This window comes from Bombina bombina, chromosome 6 (genome assembly GCF_027579735.1).
Source record: "Bombina bombina isolate aBomBom1 chromosome 6, aBomBom1.pri, whole genome shotgun sequence".
NCBI classification, from domain to species: domain Eukaryota; kingdom Metazoa; phylum Chordata; class Amphibia; order Anura; family Bombinatoridae; genus Bombina; species Bombina bombina.
In genome coordinates, this window is record NC_069504.1 from 981334896 (window position 1) to 981355620 (window position 20725).

The 20725-nt window shown below is 37.5% G+C and overlaps 1 protein-coding gene across 1 annotated transcript in view; it reads right to left on the bottom strand.

Annotated features, from left to right (window-relative positions):
- FLT4 (fms related receptor tyrosine kinase 4) overlaps nucleotides 1-20725 on the bottom strand; it is a 276324-nt gene that overhangs the window by 122308 nt on the left and 133291 nt on the right. Inside the window, exon 2 of the mRNA XM_053718648.1 lies at nucleotides 8461-8557. Coding sequence (XP_053574623.1) covers nucleotides 8461-8557 — 97 coding nt within the window. The remainder of the gene's footprint in view (nucleotides 1-8460; nucleotides 8558-20725) is intronic.

A 20725-nucleotide genomic window follows, 5' to 3' on the forward strand; every position in this document is an offset into this window, starting at 1 on the left:
TGAGACATTGCTGTCCTTCTTTTAATATCTGTATTCAGGCCCCTTGCATTGTGTGAAAGGAGTATAAAATTATGGGCCATTATCATTCATTTTCTCCCCTTTTCCTTTTACCTCTTCCGCTATCCTGAAACAGTTAATTAGTATATAGGAGTGGCTATGTATCCCGTGACATCTACCTACTCTGTTGTCACATCCCGTTTCCCCCGTAGCATTTCCACTTATCCCGTCACTAACTGGCACCCCCCGGTTAAACCCATAACATAAAAAACCATAACATAAAAAACAAACAATAAATTTCACATACGTAACGATACTTCGCCACATATTAACTTCAGAGGCAGTAACAGTGTTCCATCATACAATTTGAATAACAGTAAAGGCTGATATTATTCCCCCCCATTTAACTAACTTACCCTCTTTTGTGCTAGGACTGCTTCAAATAATCATAACCCCCTTCTAGGAATCACAATACAGTATCCCATTAACATCTGCATGATTTTCAAATACATCTCGTAATGTCTGTCTTATATATGGTAGAGTCTTATTAGTGTCCATCAAAAATCTTGAGCCCACCATCCTAACGTATATCTCAACATTTGTATATCCCATATTTGCAACAGTAACCCCAAACAACCAACATAAACAAAACAATTTGGATAGCATTATATTATACTCATCTGTCCGGAGTTCAGCATAAGTTCCTGAGTTCCAAGCTTTTTCCCTCAGAGCCTGGTAAACTGAGTCTGTTAGCGGAGCTCTTTACAGCTCCAACTCTCCTTCTGCAGCTTGGTTTTAACTATACTTCGAGTCCTTTTTTAGACAACATCAAGAGATTTCATGTTTTCCTCCTCTTCTCAGGAATTTTAGACCATCTCTTCTGAGCAATCTGTTTGCTCCTTTCATCGTTACTTGTCGGCGTTTTAAGTTGCTGAAGAGCTGGTACTTCCAATTTTAAGCGTCTGCAGATTTCTGGAATCTCCTCCGGATCTCTAATGGACATCATCCTGTTCTCCCAATTAATGTGCAGAGCGAATGGAAAGCCCCATCTGTATGGGATTTGAGCCTTCCTTAATTGTGAAGTGAGGGGTCTAAGAGCACCCCTTCTCTGTAATGTCCTTGGGCACAAATCTTGGAAGAACTGCACCACATTTCCCTGATGCTTGTATGTGGGTTGTCTTCGTGCGGCTGCTAGGATCTCCTCTTTTTCCTGATATCTGAGCATCCTGATAATGATGTCGCGTGGTGGTTCATCACCTTTGGGTTTGGGCCGCAATGCCCTGTGAACCCTTTCTATCTGGAATTTGTTATCTTCATCTGTGCCGGTTATACCCTGAAATAGGGTGAGCAAATATGTGTTTAGTTCCTTGGGGTTCACCGATTCAGGTACTCCTTTCAGCCGTATATTACAGCGTCTGCTTCGGTTCTCCAAGTCCTCAAGTTTGTCGTAAATTTCCTCTATCTCATATTGATGAGCACTTGTGTGGTTCATAACTTCATTTAAACCTTCTGCTAAGGCGTCGCCATTTTCCTCAAGTGTATTCACTCTAGCTCCCAATTCTCCAATCTCCTTCTTGAATTCTGTCAAGCTGCTGGTTACTGTACTTTGCAGGACCTCCATTTTTTCTAGTAGCTTTTCAAAGTTTGTAGATATGTCTTGTTTCGACACCAGATTATCTAGATCTGCCCTTGTTAATGGCGTCTGGTTGCTCAATTCTGATGTATACCCTGCAGAAGCACTTAGCTCCTCATCTGATCTAGGTGAATTTTGCTCTGGTGATTTTTCACCTCTGTTAGTTTTGAAGAAAATGGGAGCAGTGGTTTGTTTTCCTGCTGCAGCAGTTTTTATATTTCTTCTGGCAGCCATGTTAACAGTGCACTACCTTTAATGCGGGTCTCTTATCTTATAATTAAATGTCTATAATTTTCTTTGTTTAATCCCTTTTTCTTTGACAGAAGGATATAGATCTTAGCAACTGTGTCACTTATTGGTTTGTCCCTTCTCAGGGTATTGTCTCCGCAGGAATATCCGCCTTATATTGAAAGAGCAGGTTGTGTGCAAGCACTGCTGTACTATCAGGGCATTTATAGGGCATCCATGAATCTATCCCAAAAGTTTTCTTTTCTGTATGTACCTTCAATACATGTTTTGCACTTTTCTTTGCCAAAAGTTTCAAACTGGGGTCTGCTAGTAGACAGGGGCTGTCACCGTTATTTTTAATATCCCCCAGGAGGGTTAATGACTGAGAGTTGCTTTTTTCATTTCAGGCCAAGTGCGCTGCAAAACTATGGGGCCGTTTAGGCTGTGTGGGATCCCTTTTAGCGGGGTTTAAAACTGGTCATATGCCTGACCGTTCCTATTGTTTGACTCCTTAAGTTACTTTTATCCCCTTGCTTGCGATCTTAGAGACCGCCGTCTCAGCCGCCCCACGTGGGTGTCCGCCATGATGTCTCACTCACCGCACTTAGCTGTAAGTCCCAGCTTGTTCTCTTGCCACACGGAGCTTCTCGCGGCCAGTTTTTGTGAGTGCAATTGCTTCCCCAGTTGCTCCGGTCAGCGTGCTGTAGAATAAGGGTCAAGTGTTCCAAGTTTATTCAAGCATATCAGCCCTTATGCTCTGTGTACTGCCCGGAGCTTCTCAATCACGCAGCCATTACTTGGCTTCCCCAGGCTCCGCCTCCAATAATTGCCAATTTAAAGGGACATAAAAAGCAAAATGATATATAGCATATAATTGAAACAACTTTTCAATTTATTTCTATTTTAAATTTTCATTCTCTTAGTATCATTTAGTGAAGGAACAGTAATGCACTACTGGAAGCTGACGGAACACATTTGCAAGCCAATAACAAGGGGCATATATGTGCAGCCACCAATCCGCAGCTCCTAAGCATACCTAGGTATGATTTCCAACAAAGGATACAGAAAGAACTAAGTAAATTCAATAATAGAAGTAAATTGGAAAGTTGTTTAAAATTGCATGCTCTATCTGAATCAGGAAGGAAAAAATGTGGGTTTCATGTTCCTTTAAAAAAATACAGTAAAAGTGTCACTGGTTGCTTTCCTCTGGTAATTTAACTTGATTTTTCAAATAAGTGAATTTTATTAGACAGTGGCGTAGATTCAATAAAATATATTTGTAAAATTAATATTGTGCGGAAATAAAATTGTCACATCATTGCAACTAGAACATTGCACAATTTTAAGAAATTTGTCCCCACCCTCTTCACATCTGTGAGTTGTGAGTTACGCTACATTATAATCTATCTGTTAATCAATCACTTCTTGGTGCATAGAACAAGTTCCACTGTAAAGGATACTGGCATAAAAACACCTCCAAAAGTTACAACACAAACAGATGGGAGTTAAAAGAAGAAAAGAAAGAAAACACAAACATTTACATTTACCATGTTTCAAGCGAGCTGCTACGGCTGTAATTAGTTTTTTACTGCTTATAAATAGGTTCTATTTCATGCACTAGATATAATTAACAAGCATACAGCTATAGATGTTAATGCTAGGAAGTTCCTCTATATAATAAACTCACATTCATAGAGAATACCCTCAGCAACCTCAAAGGCATCTATTAATCTAGTCCGGAAATTTAGCATCTAAAATAACATGGACCCCACATGTATTTTATCATTCTTTCAGTGATAATGTATTAAAGGGCCATTATAGTTAAACAATGGCAAGCTGTAATTTGTTTGAGTATGTAATTTTAATACTAGTGACCTAGCACATCTATGTGTTTAACCCCTGCAAATGGGGTAAACAAATGGTAGAAGTACTACTTAGGATCCACAAAGCAATGCTGGTCCCGAGCTAAAACTAACGCTGACATGATCAGCAGTGCTAGTTACACAGCTGGGTTGTGCGAATAGCCCTACTGATTAGGTCAGCGGCAGTTTCTACTTGGGACCAGCAGTGCTCTGTTGGTCCAGAGTGGAACTTCTACTATGTGTTTAACTCCTTTTTGGAGGTTGAAAACATAAAGGTACAGGGTCGCTACTATTAAAATGAAATGCTCTAACAAATTATAGCATGTAATTTTACAACCTTTAGAGATTATTTGCTATACCCGCCATTGTATGTCTGTCAATCAGTTTCTAACATGGGAGTAAGTGCTGTTAACCCATTTAGCCAAAAGACGTATATATATATATATATATTGTGCGGTACTTTGCTTATCGTACAGCACAATGTATATATATATATATATATATATATATATACACACATCGGAGCTGCAGGAAGCTCCAGCAGTCTTGGCTGTTAAGTTACCGCCGAGAGATGCAGTTCCTGAGCTGCTGTTCCATATGAGGGCAGATGCCAGATCGTTACAGACAGTGACACTGTGTTTGTCACCATCTGTAACGATCATCTGCTGGTGCCAGCGGGAGTTATGGGAGGGAATCTGGGAGGTGGGTGGGCGGTCCAGCAGGTGGGAGGGATGCGGAGTGGGAAGGCCAAACGCTACAGAAAAAAATAAAGGGACAGGAAAGGATGGGGAGCTACACTACAGAAAAAGGGTAGGATGGGGGTAGGGGGCTCCCTAACTAGCGATCACCAGAGGGGGGAAGGGGTTACTACTACACTACAGCAAATAAATAAATAATACAAAATTGAAATCAATCTATCTTAAGGCATTTTATAGGTACTGGCAGACAACTGCCAGTACCTAAGAGGGTGGACACTCTTAGAGGGGGGAGGGTTAGGAAAATGCTTGAGAGGGATCAGGGAGGTTGGAGGGTAAGGGGAGATCGTACACTGCAGAAAACATTAAAAAAAAATTAAATAAAAATCTCATAAAAAAAAAGCCTTAACTCTTTGTACTGCAAGACAGTCTGCCAGTACCTAAGATGGTGGTGACCAGTGGGGGTGTGGGAGGAAAGAGAGCTGTTTGGAAGGGATGAGGGAGGGATCAAGGGGTGGTAAGTGTCAGGTGGGAGGGTAATCTCTACACTAAAGCAAAAATTAACCTTACAAGCTACCTAATTAATCCTTTCATTGCCGGGAACAATAGAAGTGTGGTGCGCAGATGCAATTTGCAGCCTTCTAATTAACAAAAAGCAATGGCAAAGCCATATATGTCTGCTATTTCTGAACAAAGGGGATCCCAGAGAAGCTTATAGAATCTTTTGTGCCATAACTGCATAAGCAGTATGTAAATAATTTCAGTGAGAAACCCCAAAGTTTGTGAAACAGTTTTATTTTTTTTATATGATCGCATTTGGCCAGAAAATGTTGTCATGAAATATACCAAAAAGCCTAGATCAATACCTTGGGTTATCTACTTAAAATATATATATAGTTTTGACGGGTAAATTAAAAAAAACAAGGTTCTATTTCTGTTTAAACGGAGTGATAGCAAAAATGCTAGAAATTATCCGTAAAGTTCTTCTCTGAAAGGAATAGTAGTGAAGGATTTAACCAAGCTAAGCACTTTCCCACCTGGGTGTTAAGCTGATTTAATTTATTTTTTTATTTTTTTATTTTGTGAAAAACAAATGTTTTAACTTATTTTTTTATTTTTTATGCGATTACCTTTCCAATGGTGGGTCTTGGGGCTCTGTAGCTGCTTAGATGCCTGAGATACAGGCTTCTAAGCAGCATGCCCCCTTTTCCCTATACTTTGTATTTACAAATTGTTAATAAAGTTGCGCAGTGACGTCATCACATCATTGCGCGTGACGTCACCGCACAAAACGTTATGCCCTGGCGATGCCTGTCCCTCTACAGGCATGATAGCCGGGGTAGGAGCGGGTGGGAGCCCCCAGATCTCCCTCAAGATGGGAGAGTGCTAGTGACGGCTCATTAGCACTCAAAGGGTTAAAGGCGATGTGCAGGGACAATTGCATGTTCTCAGCACTTACCACCAGGACATGACTTGATTGGCGAACATACAATGTCTGAGGGGATATGGAAGGGGTCATTTTAATGTATGCTTATACTATTTAACATAAATATACAGTATATATGGTAGAGATGTGCAGACATTTGTAATGCATCATTGGTTATAGAAACAAATGCAGAAATTGGCTGCAGAATTGTGTTCTTTGCGGAGCAGCATTTATTAGTGTGAAATTGCAACACACAAATATCTAGATTTGCACAAATATTTGTATGTTTCCCCATTTTCGCTAATAAATCCGGCGCAGAAAATAGTCAAATGTTCCGTGGCCATATTGGGCATTCGTTTCTATAACAAATGCAGAATTATTCATTTCTGCGCATTCATAATAGATGGTGTTTTGCTTTATTTCAGTTGTGAATCAGTTTATATGTGTCTTAGTATAAATAATGTACATTTAAACAATAAGTAAAATTTGATTTTGAAACGCTTAACATATCTCTCACATAATGTCACAACCACCTCACCTTGTTTATCACCTTCCACTATTTATATTTATAAGTCTAAACGCTGCCACTACATTAAGATTATTACATGGGAAATCCTAAAGAAAAACCCAGACTAACAGATAAAAAATCTCATAACACAGTACCAGTCTCTTCGGTAACATGAATTCAGATGTTAAGACGAAAGCCAAAACTATAATAAGTAATATTTATTATGACAAAAATGGTCACAGTGCATTAACAATAAAAAGATTACAGAAAAGTATACACAGGTACACATGGCAATATAGTTTTTAAAAGTTAAAATTATTAAAACAGAAAGCCTTCACAATCCAGCAAATGTATAAGTTTTCCCACTCAAGGAGGATTGGGATTTAGATCCTGGGTCACTCACGCACTTTCAGAAAAAATGGCTTCTGGAAAATTACATTTTTTAATGTAATTTTACGCTCTATATAGATGGAGAAATCAACTCAGGTTCCTAAACCAGGCTCTTTGGGTTAGAGGGGGGTAAGAGAATCCACCCTCAGATTTTATGGCTCTAGCATTCAAAGTTAAAGGGGCATTATACACCAAAATTATTATAGGCTATTTAAATAAAGCATTAGGTGTAGATAACATTTGCAATTGACATGCTTTACCTATTTCCCAGCTAACTCACCTAAAAATGGGAAAAACATGCAAGGTGTTTCACTGAAAATGTATACCTAAGTACTATACTCTAATCACTGAGTTATTGTTTTCCCCTCAGTCCCTAACTAACCACCTACAGACAGGAAGTCACTAACCCTTGCATAGGGGTTAATAGATACTTGAGGTGGGTAATATAGGGGCATGGGGTTAATAGATTGAAACTTGCAGTGGGTATATGACAGCATAGGGGTTTATAGTTAGCGACTTGCAGTGGGTATGTGGCAGCATAGGGGTTAATTATTAGATACTTGCGGTGGGTATATGGCGGCATAGGGGTTTATAGTTAGCGACTTGCGGTGGGTATGTGGCGGCATTGGGGTTAATAGTTAGATAGTAGCGGTAAGTATGTGGCGGCATATGGGTTAATAGTTAACGACTTGAGGTGGGAATGTGGTGGCATGGGGTTAATAGTTAACGACTTACGGTGGGTATGTGGCGATTTAGATCTTTAATAGTTTATTGTTAGTTTGCGATCGTGGTTTAGAGGTATTAGGACTAGTGGTTAGTCAGACAGTAGTTCTATTCAAGGGATCCCTTTATCTATACAGAGTCAATATGGTCGGCGATACTGGGTGTTGTTTAAGTCAGCATCGCTGACCATTGGCATGTATGGTTAACACCTCTCAAGTTTTATATGTGTATTGAGCTAGAGTTAAATTACTCTTAGCAATAGTGAGAGTAAATACTTAATACTACTTCATATGTTATAAAATAAAATAAAAAAACAATATGGAATAGACATAACAATTTCTTTGTTACATTTAAAAGATAGAATTTTAAAATGTTAAAATCAATTTTTTAGTTCTTTTCCATTATCGAACTTCTACTCTGTTGGTGAATAAAGAATGCCAGCAGATGGCGCTATATAATTCCTTCTTTCTTTCTTTCCTTCTAGCGCTATAGAATTTTGGTCCGTTAATGGAAAAGTACCCATCAGTGAAGAAATTCAACCATCTCCACTATCTTTTTTTACTCCGCTTGGAGGATTCAAGTAAACGTCATTCCCCAAGGTTCACTTGGGGTGGATGCCAGAGGAAGAACAAAGCAGAGAAAGACAATCAAGCCCTCAAGAGGGAAGTTATGCTTCTAAAAAAATAATGGTAATCTATAGCGCCATCTGCTGGCATTCTGTAATCACCAATAATGTTGTTATGCTTGTTGGATGTACCACTGTTCACCAACATAACTGTGGGAGTTGTCATGATCACCCAGTCAGACATTTGTCCCTAGAGATAAGTTGTGCAGAAACAAGCTCTTCCTGTTAGTTTCAACATAAATTTAAACACATCCATGCCTAAAATATTTTAGACATATTAATTTCCCTTTTGTATGAAAAGATAAAATATGTTTGAGTTTAATGTCAGAAAGGCAGATTGTTGAATTGAAGGTAATAACTTCCTGTTTCTTACCTGCAACTGATGGTTAATGTATCATTCGAGTTGATAACAAGCTCTTCTTCAGTGATGTTAAGAGTAGGTGGGCTCATAGAATATCCACGCACCAGATCTGAGAAGAAAAGGGAAAAATAATGAAATAATCAGATTTCTAAACTCTAGACCCTTGTTCCACATCTCAAACCAGTGTTGTTAATTAAAGATGAAGGCTCAGCCATTTAGTTGGGATCCTATTTCCACCTGAGTCAACATATTTGAGAAAGAAAAACAACGTTCTTTTCATACTTAGGCAGTAATACTGGAGAATGTTTAATGTCAAAGCCAGTGTGGCCCTGGACTGTATGTTAATGTAGATCCTTTTGCTAATGACCCTCCATGGGAAAGTTGATTAGTGATGTTCATTGTACCTTTCATTATATCTAATTGTTGAACAAACCAATGTAGTAAATTACTAGTTTTTTTTGAATGATAGAAGCCAAAGCATTGTTTTTCTTTTCTCATATTGCTTTGATTATGAACAAATGAGCCAAGGCAAAAGTTCTGCCTACTTTTTAACACTAGTAGTTCTCAACTTTTTCTGTAAAACAGCTCAACTCAATGAGAGAAATGATTTCACGGTATACACATTTCTTTACCAAAAAAAAAAGATTAGCATTAAAGGATTACTTTCTGTTATAATTTTTAAGCTAAACAACTAACATATTAAAGTTAATAAACATTAATTAAAACCTACTGACCTATATTTTCTCCAAAACGAAGTTTCATAACGTTCTAAAAGTTATATCTTTTATTCGCCGATGATGTCACGTTATCCTGCCCACTATTTTCAGCACTGCGTGTTCAAAATACTTAAACCAATAACTTTGTGTTTAAAGCGCCATTTTGAAACCTAGGTATTGTAAGCGGATTGGTACAGAGCAAAGGATACCCACGGAGTGGGTTTGGAAAACGATTAAATTTGCAGACAAGATTTCTGATATATGGTAGAGATATGTTAATGAAATGCTATTGATAAAAAGCGTATTTGCCGTAGTTAGTTAGTAACAGGCACAGAAAATATTTACTTACAGTGGCCCTTTAAGTGTTCAAAGCATAATATTTATTTACAAACATTTTAGTTTGTATCTTTGGTTTTCCTGTAAGGATTTGTTTTTTTAATACATCCTGAGAGGTACGTGGTGGAAAAATATTATGATGCTGCCAGCATAACCAGCAATATGACAGGAAATTGCTACCACTTTTTTATGTTAAACTCAGAATGTTTTTTTCCAGAATTTAAAGGGACATAAACCCACATTTTTCTTTCGTGATTTAGATAGAGCATACAATTTTAACCAATTTTCCAATTTATTTCTATTATGAAATTGTCTTTTGTTTTTTGTAATCCTTTGTTGAAAAGCAGGAAGGTAACTTCAGGAGTGTGTGTCTGCAGCACTATATAGCATCAGTTTTGCAACGTTATACATTAGCAAGAGCACTAGATGGCAGCACAATTTCCTGCCATGTAGTGCTTCAGGCATGTGCATGATATCTATCTAAATATCTCTTCAACAAAGAATAACAAGGGAACAGAGCAAATTTGATAGTAAAAGTAAATTGGAAACCTTTTTAAAATTGTATTCTTTATCTGAATCATGAAAGAAGAATTTGGGGTTTCATGTTCCTGTAATTATGCCATTTTGGAAATACTCTGTAATTTAGAAGGATGCCTAACCTATATAGCAAATGTTTCTTTTGGTTTTGAAAATCTAAATAATGGAAAAGAAATGATTGTGCAGCATTATGAAAGTTCAAATGTGTGTGCCATAAGAGTAGTGCATTTTAATGAACAAATACAATAAGAAAATAATATATTACAAAAAAGTTGCAGGCAAGAATGATTCCTGCAATATACACTTTTTTAAAATGTTTATGCTTTTGTAAACTGATATGGTTATAATTATATATTTTTAATAAAGTATTTTAAGGGGTAAATTTACCATCTCTGCAAGTGGACAGGTTTGCAAGTAGTGAACCTGTTGGCCTGCAATCACCACTTATGATTCGTCACAGGGCGAAATTTAACATTGCACAAGAGGATTCTTGTACAATGCTGCCCCCTACTCTGGAGTTACCAATTGCACTAGAGCAGGGCATGTCAATCACTTTGAACGAGTGTCAGGGTGATAGATCCCGCCCCTTCTGAGGTGGCAGAGAGGAAAAAGAAGCAGTTTCTACTTCTTAAAGGTATGGCAGCAGGCTCGTGTATACAAATCTGCTCCACATAGCCGAAAAAGCCTTAATAAATCTAGCCCTAAATGATTGCAAACATGCTTTGTTTAAAAACATGTCAATATTTAAATAGGATTAGATTTATCCATCTACTAAAGTAAAGACTAAATAGCTGTATAATGAGTGATGTTTAAAAAGACAGTAAACACACTGATAGTTCTATATAAAATGTTTAGTTATAAATAATGAAACAAGCTTGCAATACACTTTCATATTTATTTTGCCTCTTTTCCGTGTATTTAGCTCTAAAAATCTTTTTTCTTCTTTTAATTCTCAGAACTTGAAATGCACCCTGCTTACTTCTCAAGGTAAACCCTGCTACATATATTTCCCAAATTAGCTTTAACTGATAACAGCTGTAAAACAATGCATTTTATACTAGCATTGTGACTGTGGTTATCATTGTTGTATGCAGACTAAAGCCAAAATTGGCTCTTCCAAATACGACAAATGATTAGTGGAGTTTGGCTGTTGACAAACAATTGCAATACAAATTATGCTACTTTGTTTTAAAAACGTTTAGACTTGGATGATTTCTTATTCTACAGCAACACAACAGAAATATCCTATTACAAAGTGTTTACCGGCCCTTTAATGGGCAACAAGAATGCAAAATGTACAGTGGGTCCTCAGAGTGATTGCTTTCATGTTGGGGCTTCACTACAGCGTAAAACTATAAATACGTCTCTAAGAGAGTATGATTATGAGTAAAGAATTAAGTGAATCTTTTTAACATAGGGATATACAGGTGGCCCTCGTTTTACAATGGTTCAATTTACACCGTTTCGGAATAACAACCTTTTTTCCAGTCATGTGACTGCTATTGAAAAGCTTTGAGAAGCAGTGCATTTATTAAAATAGCCAGTAGGTGGAGCTGTCCGCTTGTGTCGCAGCAAAGCCAAGCAAGCTGAAATTAATCAGTTTAACCAGACCTGAGCTATCGAGCAGCTTTCAAAGGAACAAGGTCTTCCTGTCTATAACTCAGTCCAGATTGGAATGCATAGAAAGAACTGTTTGCAGAAAAATGCAAGTGAAGTCTGTGTTGTGTGATTATTTATTAGGTTTATAATGCTGTCTAGCAAAAGTTTTTGTTTATTTAACTTAAGTTTTAATTATATATTCTGTGTTGTGTGATTATTTTATTAGGTTTATAATGCTATCTAGCATTTAAAGTCTTCATTTCAAAGCTTTTAAAATAATGTATTAGGTGTTACTTATGACAATTTTGAGAGGGGCCTGGAACCTATCTCCTTCACTTCCCATTGACTTACATTATAAAGTGGGTTTCAATTTACAACGGTTTCGATTTACAACCATTCCTTCTGGAACCTAACCCCGGCGTAAACTGAGGGCTACCTGTATTCTATTCCAGTTGGAAACTTTCCACTTTCTTTTTCCCAGGCAATTTTCAATTACCTGTAGGAGTTGTTTTGTAAATGTAGTGGTCACCTTTTTTGGAGTCCCTCCCCAGTGCGCTAAAATCCCACCCTGCACTTACAAACCATGAACATAAACCAATCAGAAAAAAAACTAGTCATTTTAATTACAGATGTTTCATTTTAAATCAATGCATAACATAATTGGAAGTCAAAGGTTTGTCATAGGAATCATGGATGTCGCATATATTTAAAAACTCTGCCAGGGTATTCTAAATGAAAAAATTACGAATTACCACTGAATTAAATTTACATAGGATATCCTTATCCTTAGCACTAGTATCTATGGCTGCAGCAGGAGCAGTGCCTAATACTTTCTGTACTATAACAATATTTGTAAACAACGATTTTTGGACTTGAAACATTCTTAAAAATGTTCTCATTCCTTTAAATAATTCACTTTATGTAAGTAATGATCCTAATTGTTAGCAGCTTTTTCCAAAATCCTGGAATCTGCAATTCTGCTTTTTTTTAGTGCTTAGTAGCTTATCAAGCTCTCCTAGCTGAGTTTTTTTACTGGACCCTGCCAGATGTTGGACTATTTAGTCGCCACAGAAACAAGTCACATCTGTCCAAGGCACTTATGTTTTATGAAGTAAATCTGCAATATTATACAGGACCCAAGGCCCCATACCATAAAACTGACACCAGGAAATAAAATCACTTGTCACAGATTAGTTAATGGTGGCACACAGTGTTATTATCTTGTTGCCAAGAGTGACTTCACTATAGCATTTTTTATATAACAAATGCCAAATGGCTAGTTCACATTACATGTGCATAACCTCTATATTACATCTGTGAAGCTAATGGAGATTAATTAGGCTTTATATATTGGCTCAATTAACTTGTTGACAACATGAATTGGGTCCTTGATACGTTGCAATTAGAAGCTCTAAATTGTATAATACCTTTAGAAATTATTCAGGATATCACAGTCACCCTATAAGATATTATTATGGTACGAAAGTACAGTTCTGCCCTTTGCAGAGCAGGTACTTATTGTAACTCCTAAATAAACCTTAAAGGGACAGTTTACCCAAATTATAAACTAATTTTTTTGTATTTATCAAGCTAAAGTAAACCTATGTCTTACAATATAATGCTCTTCAGTAAACATTGCTTCATAATAAGAAATTTGTTAAGCCTGTTGTTTCAGTTTTTATTTGTTGGCCAACAGGTTAACTGGTCACCTGGTCATGGATAATTTAAACTGCACAGCATTTAATTTAGCTTTTTGTGTGTTCCAATTATATGATGTAACTAATATAACAGAAACCCTAAATATAATTGCTACACCTAAGACCTATGACTAATACCAATGTGAACACATTATGTAATAATGCAAAAGTGCACTGCTGGGAGCTAGCTGGTGATTGATAGCTATGTGCATATGCCTATTTTCATTGGATCACCACATATAATCAGCTAGTTACAAGGAGTACATTGCTGCTCTTGAGTTGACTTTAAAACTATATGTTTAACCTAGTTTTAAATGATCCAATAATAAAATGTCCTTTAATGTCCCTTTAGCATTCCTAAGCATAATAGAACAACGCGAACAAAAAATTGTAGATGATTAAATACATAAAAAAATTACCATATGTTGTACTTTTTGTGTGCAGGGGATGATAATATTTTATACAATTTATGTGTTTGATTTGTTTAGGAGAATGTTCCCTTTTATTGCACTAACTAGCTCACTTGACACTGTCAAATTTGTCAAATCAACTTTACGCCTCAAATCAGTGATTTCAAGTTATGTGCTCAAGTTGCACTTTCAGATGTATCCGTTAATTACACAACTGCCACATGCTTTATGTTTAAAGTGACAGTCTACACCAACATTTTTCTTATTTAAAAAGATAGATAATCCCTTTATTACCCATTCCCTGTTTTTGCATAACCAACACAGTTATATTAATATACTTTTTACCTCTGTGATTAACTTGTATCTAAGCCTTTGCAGACAACCTCCTTATCTAAGTGCCTTTGACAGACATGCAGTTTAGTCAATCAGAGAAGACTCCCAAATAACTTCACGGGAGTGAGCACAATGTTATCTATATGACACATGTGAACTAGCACAGTCTAACTGTGAAAAACTTTCAAAATGCTCTGAGCTAGGAGGCGGTTTTCAACTGTTTAGAAATCAGTTTGAGCCTAGCTAGGTTTAGCTTTTCAAAAACACCACCAAGGAAACAAAGCAAATTTGATGATAAAATTAAATTGGAAAGTTGTTTAAAATTGCTTATCCTATCTGAATCATGAAAGTTTAGTTTTGACTAGACTGTCCCTTTAATGATGTTTAACAAATACGTGTGTCAAGAGTTTTTATGGATATTTAGACAGAGAAAGGCAATTAACAACATTATTAACCTCTTAAGGACATATGACGGAATCTTTCCGTCATAAAACAATTGAGCAAACTGAAAGCTGTGTCCTTAAAGGGTTAAAAAGGAAACAGATCCTTTGTAATTGTTGTACACACATTCATTAAAATTAAAGGGACAGTCTACCATAGAATTGTTATTGTTTTAAAAGATAGATAATCCCTTTATTACCCATTCCAACGGTTTTGCATAACCAACACTGTTATATTAATATACTTTTTACCTCTGTGATTACCTTGTATCTAGGAACCTTCTTCCAGCCCCCTGATCACATGACTGTGACTTGTTGTTATCTATTGTCTTAAATTTAGCATTGTTTTGTGCTAGATCTTAAATAACCCCTGTTCCTGAACACAGTGTTATCTATATGGCCCACGTGTACTTTCTGTCTCATTGTGTTGAAAAGAGATTTAAAAAGCATGTGATAAGAGGCAGCCCTCAAAGGCTTAGAAATTAGCATATGAGCCTACCTATGTTTAGTTTAAACTAAGAATACCAAGAGAAAAAAGCAAATTTGATGATAAAAGTAAATTGGAAAGTTGATTAAAATTAAAAGTCCTATCTGAATAATGAAAGTTTAATTTATACTAGACTGTCCCTTTAAGTAATGTTATTAAACTAAAATACAATAATATTGTTAAAAATACCTCTTTATAAAATGTATTTAAATGCAAATTCAGAGCCATCTATATACATAGGTGTCCAGAGATTTTTTTTTTTTTTGGGGGGGGGGGATGGGCAAATGTTCTCTCATAGAATTGTCCCCCTTATATCTAAGCATATGCAACCCATTGTGATTGTGCAGTACATGTATACAATAAGCATTTCTCTACTATTGCCTTGACATAATAATGTTTGGCCAAAGAATGAAGTTGTAACATAATTTTGCCTCGCATAAAATTAACCCTTTGGTTGCCAGTGACCTTGCTTATAAATTAAACCTTTACATTTTTTTATTTCTTTTTTTTAAATTGATTAACTTCGCCCATTTCAGGACAAAGTCATTTAAAAAAATCAAACAAAGAGAAATAAAACTAAATATATATAATTGTTCAGATTGGAATTCTGTGCAAATTTTGAAACATTTGATTTTTGTTTTCAAGAATAGATTAACCTAAATATAAGTCAAGTTTGAACACCTTTGTCAGTCTTTTTCCAGACAAAATTTACTTGAATAGTCTGCTTTTATGGAATAGACTCAAATGTATTGTAGCCCACTCTCTGGAATACACAGGGTTAAAAGTAAAAGTCAACAGCTTTAAAAATATGTTTACAATAACAAATGTTTTTAAATGATATATTTGTGTTTTAGGATGAGTATTACTTTACAAATTATTTCTATTTTACTTTCTTACTTAAATTTGTACTTTCTTTCTTAAGTCTCATATACCCCATCAGATATAGAAACTTAAGTGTAAGTGCAATAAAATAAAAAATGCAGTGCTTCAATTTGTTTGGGTACAATTAGTTCAGATTTCACATAAATATTTTTGGAAACAGACCCATAAAATAAAAACTGGAATAGATTCAGTTTATCAGGGCAAAAAAACAAAGAATTGGCTTCACTGCTTACAAATAACTTGAACAGGGCAATAATTGTAAATGTATTTTGTAAATAAATAAATATGTTTAAATTCCTTTTTAAGAAATGCATGTTTCCTATTTCACTCTACTTCACCTGTTTTTTGTTTGTTTTTTAAAACGTCCAAAGTATATGCTGAAATTTTGGGCTTGGTAGTTCATCCTCTAGAGGGAGTAAATTCACTTTAAAAAGAAATCAATGTTTTCTTCCTTCCATGAGCAAAAACAACTTGATGAATTTAATATCATGATTAATAAATTATAATTTCTAAAGCTTTAAATCTATCTATCTATCTATCTATCTATCTATCTATCTATCTATCTATACATCTATACATCTATCTATCTATCTATCTATCAATTTATCATCTTTCAATTTATCTATCATCTATCTATCTATCTATCTATCTATCTATCTATATCAATAATAATTTGACGCTTCAACTAGGAGAACTACAAAACGTGTTATTGTGCTTCCCTGTTTAACATTTTAAGTTGCGACCAAAGTATTTCCTTTTCTATATTTTTTTGTCTGTTTTCCGTTGGTGCACATAACAAATAAAGCTTTGTAAATTACTGTGTTTTTCCATAATCTTGATTTGAAATAAGCAACAACAATTTCTGCATACGCATAGAACAGCAGAGGATGACGAGTAAATGAAACACTAATTACGGAAAATAAACATGCCATGAATCTGAAATCAGTGCGAGATAGGAAATCCATTTTTAAAGTCATAAATAAACATATTAAACAATGGAAAATACTGTTTAATCATGAGACTGGTCATACCATGAGATCATTTTTTAGCTAATAGAAAAAAGCCAATACCATCTCTGTAGTGGCCTTACTAACATATATAATACTAGTTATTAAACAAATGCATTGGAGTGTTTTTTTCTCTAGTTTTCTTTGTTATTTTATTGCCTTAGATCTATTTGATGAAATCAGAAACATAACCAGTTATAGATGTTATTAAAAAGTATTAGAAATAAAACTTAAACGGACATGAAACCCAATTTTTTTTTTCCTGATTTAGAAAGAGCATGCAATTTTAAACAACTTACTTCTATTATCTAATTTGCTTTAGTCTCGTGATATACTTTGTATTAAAGCATATCTAAATATGCTCAGTAGCTGCTGATTGGTGGCTGCACATAGATGCGTCGTGTGATTGGTTCATCCATGTGCATTGCTATTTCTTCAACAAAGGATATCTAAAGAAAGAAGCAAATTAGATAAAAGAAGTAAATTGAAATGTTGTTTAAAATTGTATTCTCTATCTAATTCATGAAAGAAAAATTTTGGGTTTTATGTCCCTTTAATTCTCAGCTACCCATTATGGGCCAGATTACAAGTGGAGCCCTAACAGTTACGGGGGTTGATTGCAGGTGTTTGCGCTCGTAAAGCTTACAGCTCATATTACGAGTTGAAAGTAAACACATCCGCTTGTGCGCAATCGCGATTAACACTAGAATGATTAGCGTGTCCTCAGAGCTCTGGTTAACTGTTCTTGAAACAAAAAAGTATCACAAAACACTTAAAAAAACATTACAAAGTACAATTAGTTACATTCATAGTAACACTTTCTAATATAATATATTCAAAAAAATGTTGCACACAAAAGTGCTCAAAGATATGAGATCAGGAAAATGGCTTTAACATAGAGATACAAACATACAAATACATTTCTAAAGATGGATATGTATATACAGTATATATATATATATATATATAAATATATATATATATATATATATATGTATTTATATGTGCATACATGTATTTAAAGACATTTATACACATAAAAACACATAAATACATATGTGCACACACACAAACACATATATATGTGTGTGTGTGTGTGTGTGTGTGCATTGCATTGGAGTCCTTAAGTTAAAGGGACACTGAACCCACATTTTTTCTTTTGTAATTCAGAAAGAGCATGCAATTTTAAGCAAATTTCTAATTTACTCCTATTATCAATTTTTCTTCGTTCTCTTGCTATCATTATTTGAAAAAGAAGGCATCTAAGCTTTTTTTTTGGTTTCAGTACTCTGTACAGCACTTTTTTATTGGTGGATGAATTTATCCACCAATCAGCAAGGACAACCCAGGTTGTTCACCAAAAATGGGCCAGCATCTAAACTTACATTCTTGCATTTCAAATAAAGATACCAAGAGAATGAAGAAAATTTGATAATAGGAGTAAATTAGAAAGTTGCTTAAAATTTCATGCTTAATCTGAATCACAAAAGATTTTTTTTGGGTACAGTGTCCCTTTAAGTAGATGAAAACATGTAAAATAATATTTATGCAATCCTATACTATAAAAGGCCAAGTGTGTTGGTCCGAAGCTGTCATGCGCAGTAGAGACAGCACGAGGACAAACACACCTGGCCTTACAGTCCCTAAGTCTCTGCAGTGCGAGCAGAAGTGGGCGTGGCCGAGCGCGACCGGGGGCATGGCCGAGCGTGACGGGGGGCGTGACCGAGCGTGAGGGCCGTGAATGGGGCGTGGCCGAGCGTGAAAGGGGCAGGGCCAGGTGGGCCGTGAAAGGCTATGCAGTCTGAGAGCTCAAAACAGCTCAAAAGAGGGGAGAGAGGGGGTAGGGAAAAGATAAGAAAGGTGAGAGAGAGATCAAGAGGGGAGAGAGAGATCAAGAGGGGAGATAAAGAGAGCACAAAAGAGGGAGCAAAAGAGAGGGAGAGAGACAGCAAAAGAGAGGGGGAGGGAGAGCAAAAGAAAGGGTAGAGAGAGATCAAAAGAGAGGGGGGGAAGAGAGATAGAGAGGGGGGAGGGGGAGGGGGAGGGAGAGAGAGAGGGGAGGGGGAGGGAGAGGGGGAGTGCAATAGAGAGGGGAGGGGGAGGGAAAGAGAGAGGGGAGGGAGAGAGAGAGAGGGGAGGGAGGGGAGACAGAGGGGAGGGGGAGGGAGAGAGAGAGGGGAGGGAGAGAGAGAGAGAGGGGGAGAGAGAGAGGGGAGGGATAGAGAGAGGGGGGAGAGGGAGAGAGAGGGGAGAGAGAGAGAGAGGGGAGAGAGAGAGATAGAGGGGAGAGAAAGAGGGGAGAGAGAAAGATAGAGGGGAGAGAGAGAGGGAGAGAGAGATAGAGGGGAGAGAGAGGGGGGAGAGATAGAGAGAGAGAGAGAGAGAGAGAGAGAGAGGGGAGAGAGACAGGGGAGAGAGAGAGCGCAAAAGAGAGGGGGAAGAGAGAGCGCAAAAGAGAGGGGTGAGAGAGAGCGCAAAAGAGAGGGGTCAGAGAGCACAAAAGAGAGGGAGAGAGAGCGTAAAAGAGAGGGGTGAGAGAGAGCGCAAAAGAGAGGGGTGAGAGAGAGAGCACAAAAGAGAGGGGGAGAGAGAGCGCAAAAGAGAGGGGGGAGAGAGAGGGCACAAAAGAGGGGGGAGAGAGAGCAAAAGAGAGGGGGAGAGAGAGCGCAAAAGAGAGGGGGGAGAGAGAGAGCAAAAGAGAGGGGGGAGAGAGAGCGCAAAAGAGAGGGGGGAGAGAGTGCTCAAAAGAGAGGGGGAGAGAGAGTGCAAAAGAGAGGGGGGAGAGAGAGGGCACAAAAGAGGGGGGAGAGAGAGAGAGCAAAAGAGAGGGGGAGAGAGAGCGCAAAAGAGAGGGGGGAGAGAGAGAGAGCAAAAGAGAGGGGGGAGAGAGAGCGCAAAAGAGAGGGGGGGGAGAGAGAGCTCAAAAGAGAGGTGGAGAGAGAGAGCACAAAAGAGAGGGGGAGAGAGAGAGCGCAAAAGAGGGGGGGAAAGAGAGCGCAAAAGAGGGGGGGGGGGAGAGAGCGCAAAAGAGAGGGGGGAGAGAGAGAGAGCTCAAAAGAGAGGGGGAGAGAAAGTGCAAAAGAGAGGGGGGAGAGAGAGCGCAAAAGAGAGGGGTGAGAGAGAGCGCAAAGAGAGGGGTGAGAGAGAGAGCACAAAAGAGAGGGGGGAGAGAGAGGGTGCAAAAGAGGGGGGAGAGAGAGCACAAAGGGAGGGGGGAGAGAGAGCGCTCAAAAGAAAGGGGGAGAGAAAGAGCTCAAAAGAGAGGTGGAGAGAGAGAGCTCAAAAGAGAGGGGGAAAGAAAGCGCAAAAGAGAGGTGGAGAGAGAGAGAGCAAAAGAGAGGGGGAGAGAGAGAGCAAAAGAGAGGGGGAGAGAGAGAGAGCGCAAAAGAGGGGGGAAAGAGAGCGCAAAAGAGGGGGGAGAGAGAGCGCAAAAGAGAAGGGGGGAGAGAGAGAGAGCTCAAAAGAGAGGGGGAGAGAAAGTGCAAAAGAGAGGGGGGAGAGAGAGAGAGCAAAAAGAGAGAGGGAGGGAGAGAGCGCAAGGGGTGGGACCGATGTACCCTGCAAAAAATGGCCCATGTGAATGGGCTTTAGGACTAGTATTCATATAAAAAAATAAGGGTTTTAAAGGGACACTGAACCCAATTTTTTTCTATTGTGTTTTAGATAGAGCATGCAATTTTAAGCAACTTTCTAATTTACTCCTATTATCAAATTATTTTCTTTCTCTTGGTATCTTTATTTGAAATGCAAGAATGTAAGTTTAGATGCTGGCCCATTTTTGGTGAATACTCTGTGTTGTTCTTGCTGATTGGTGGATAAATTCACCTACCAAT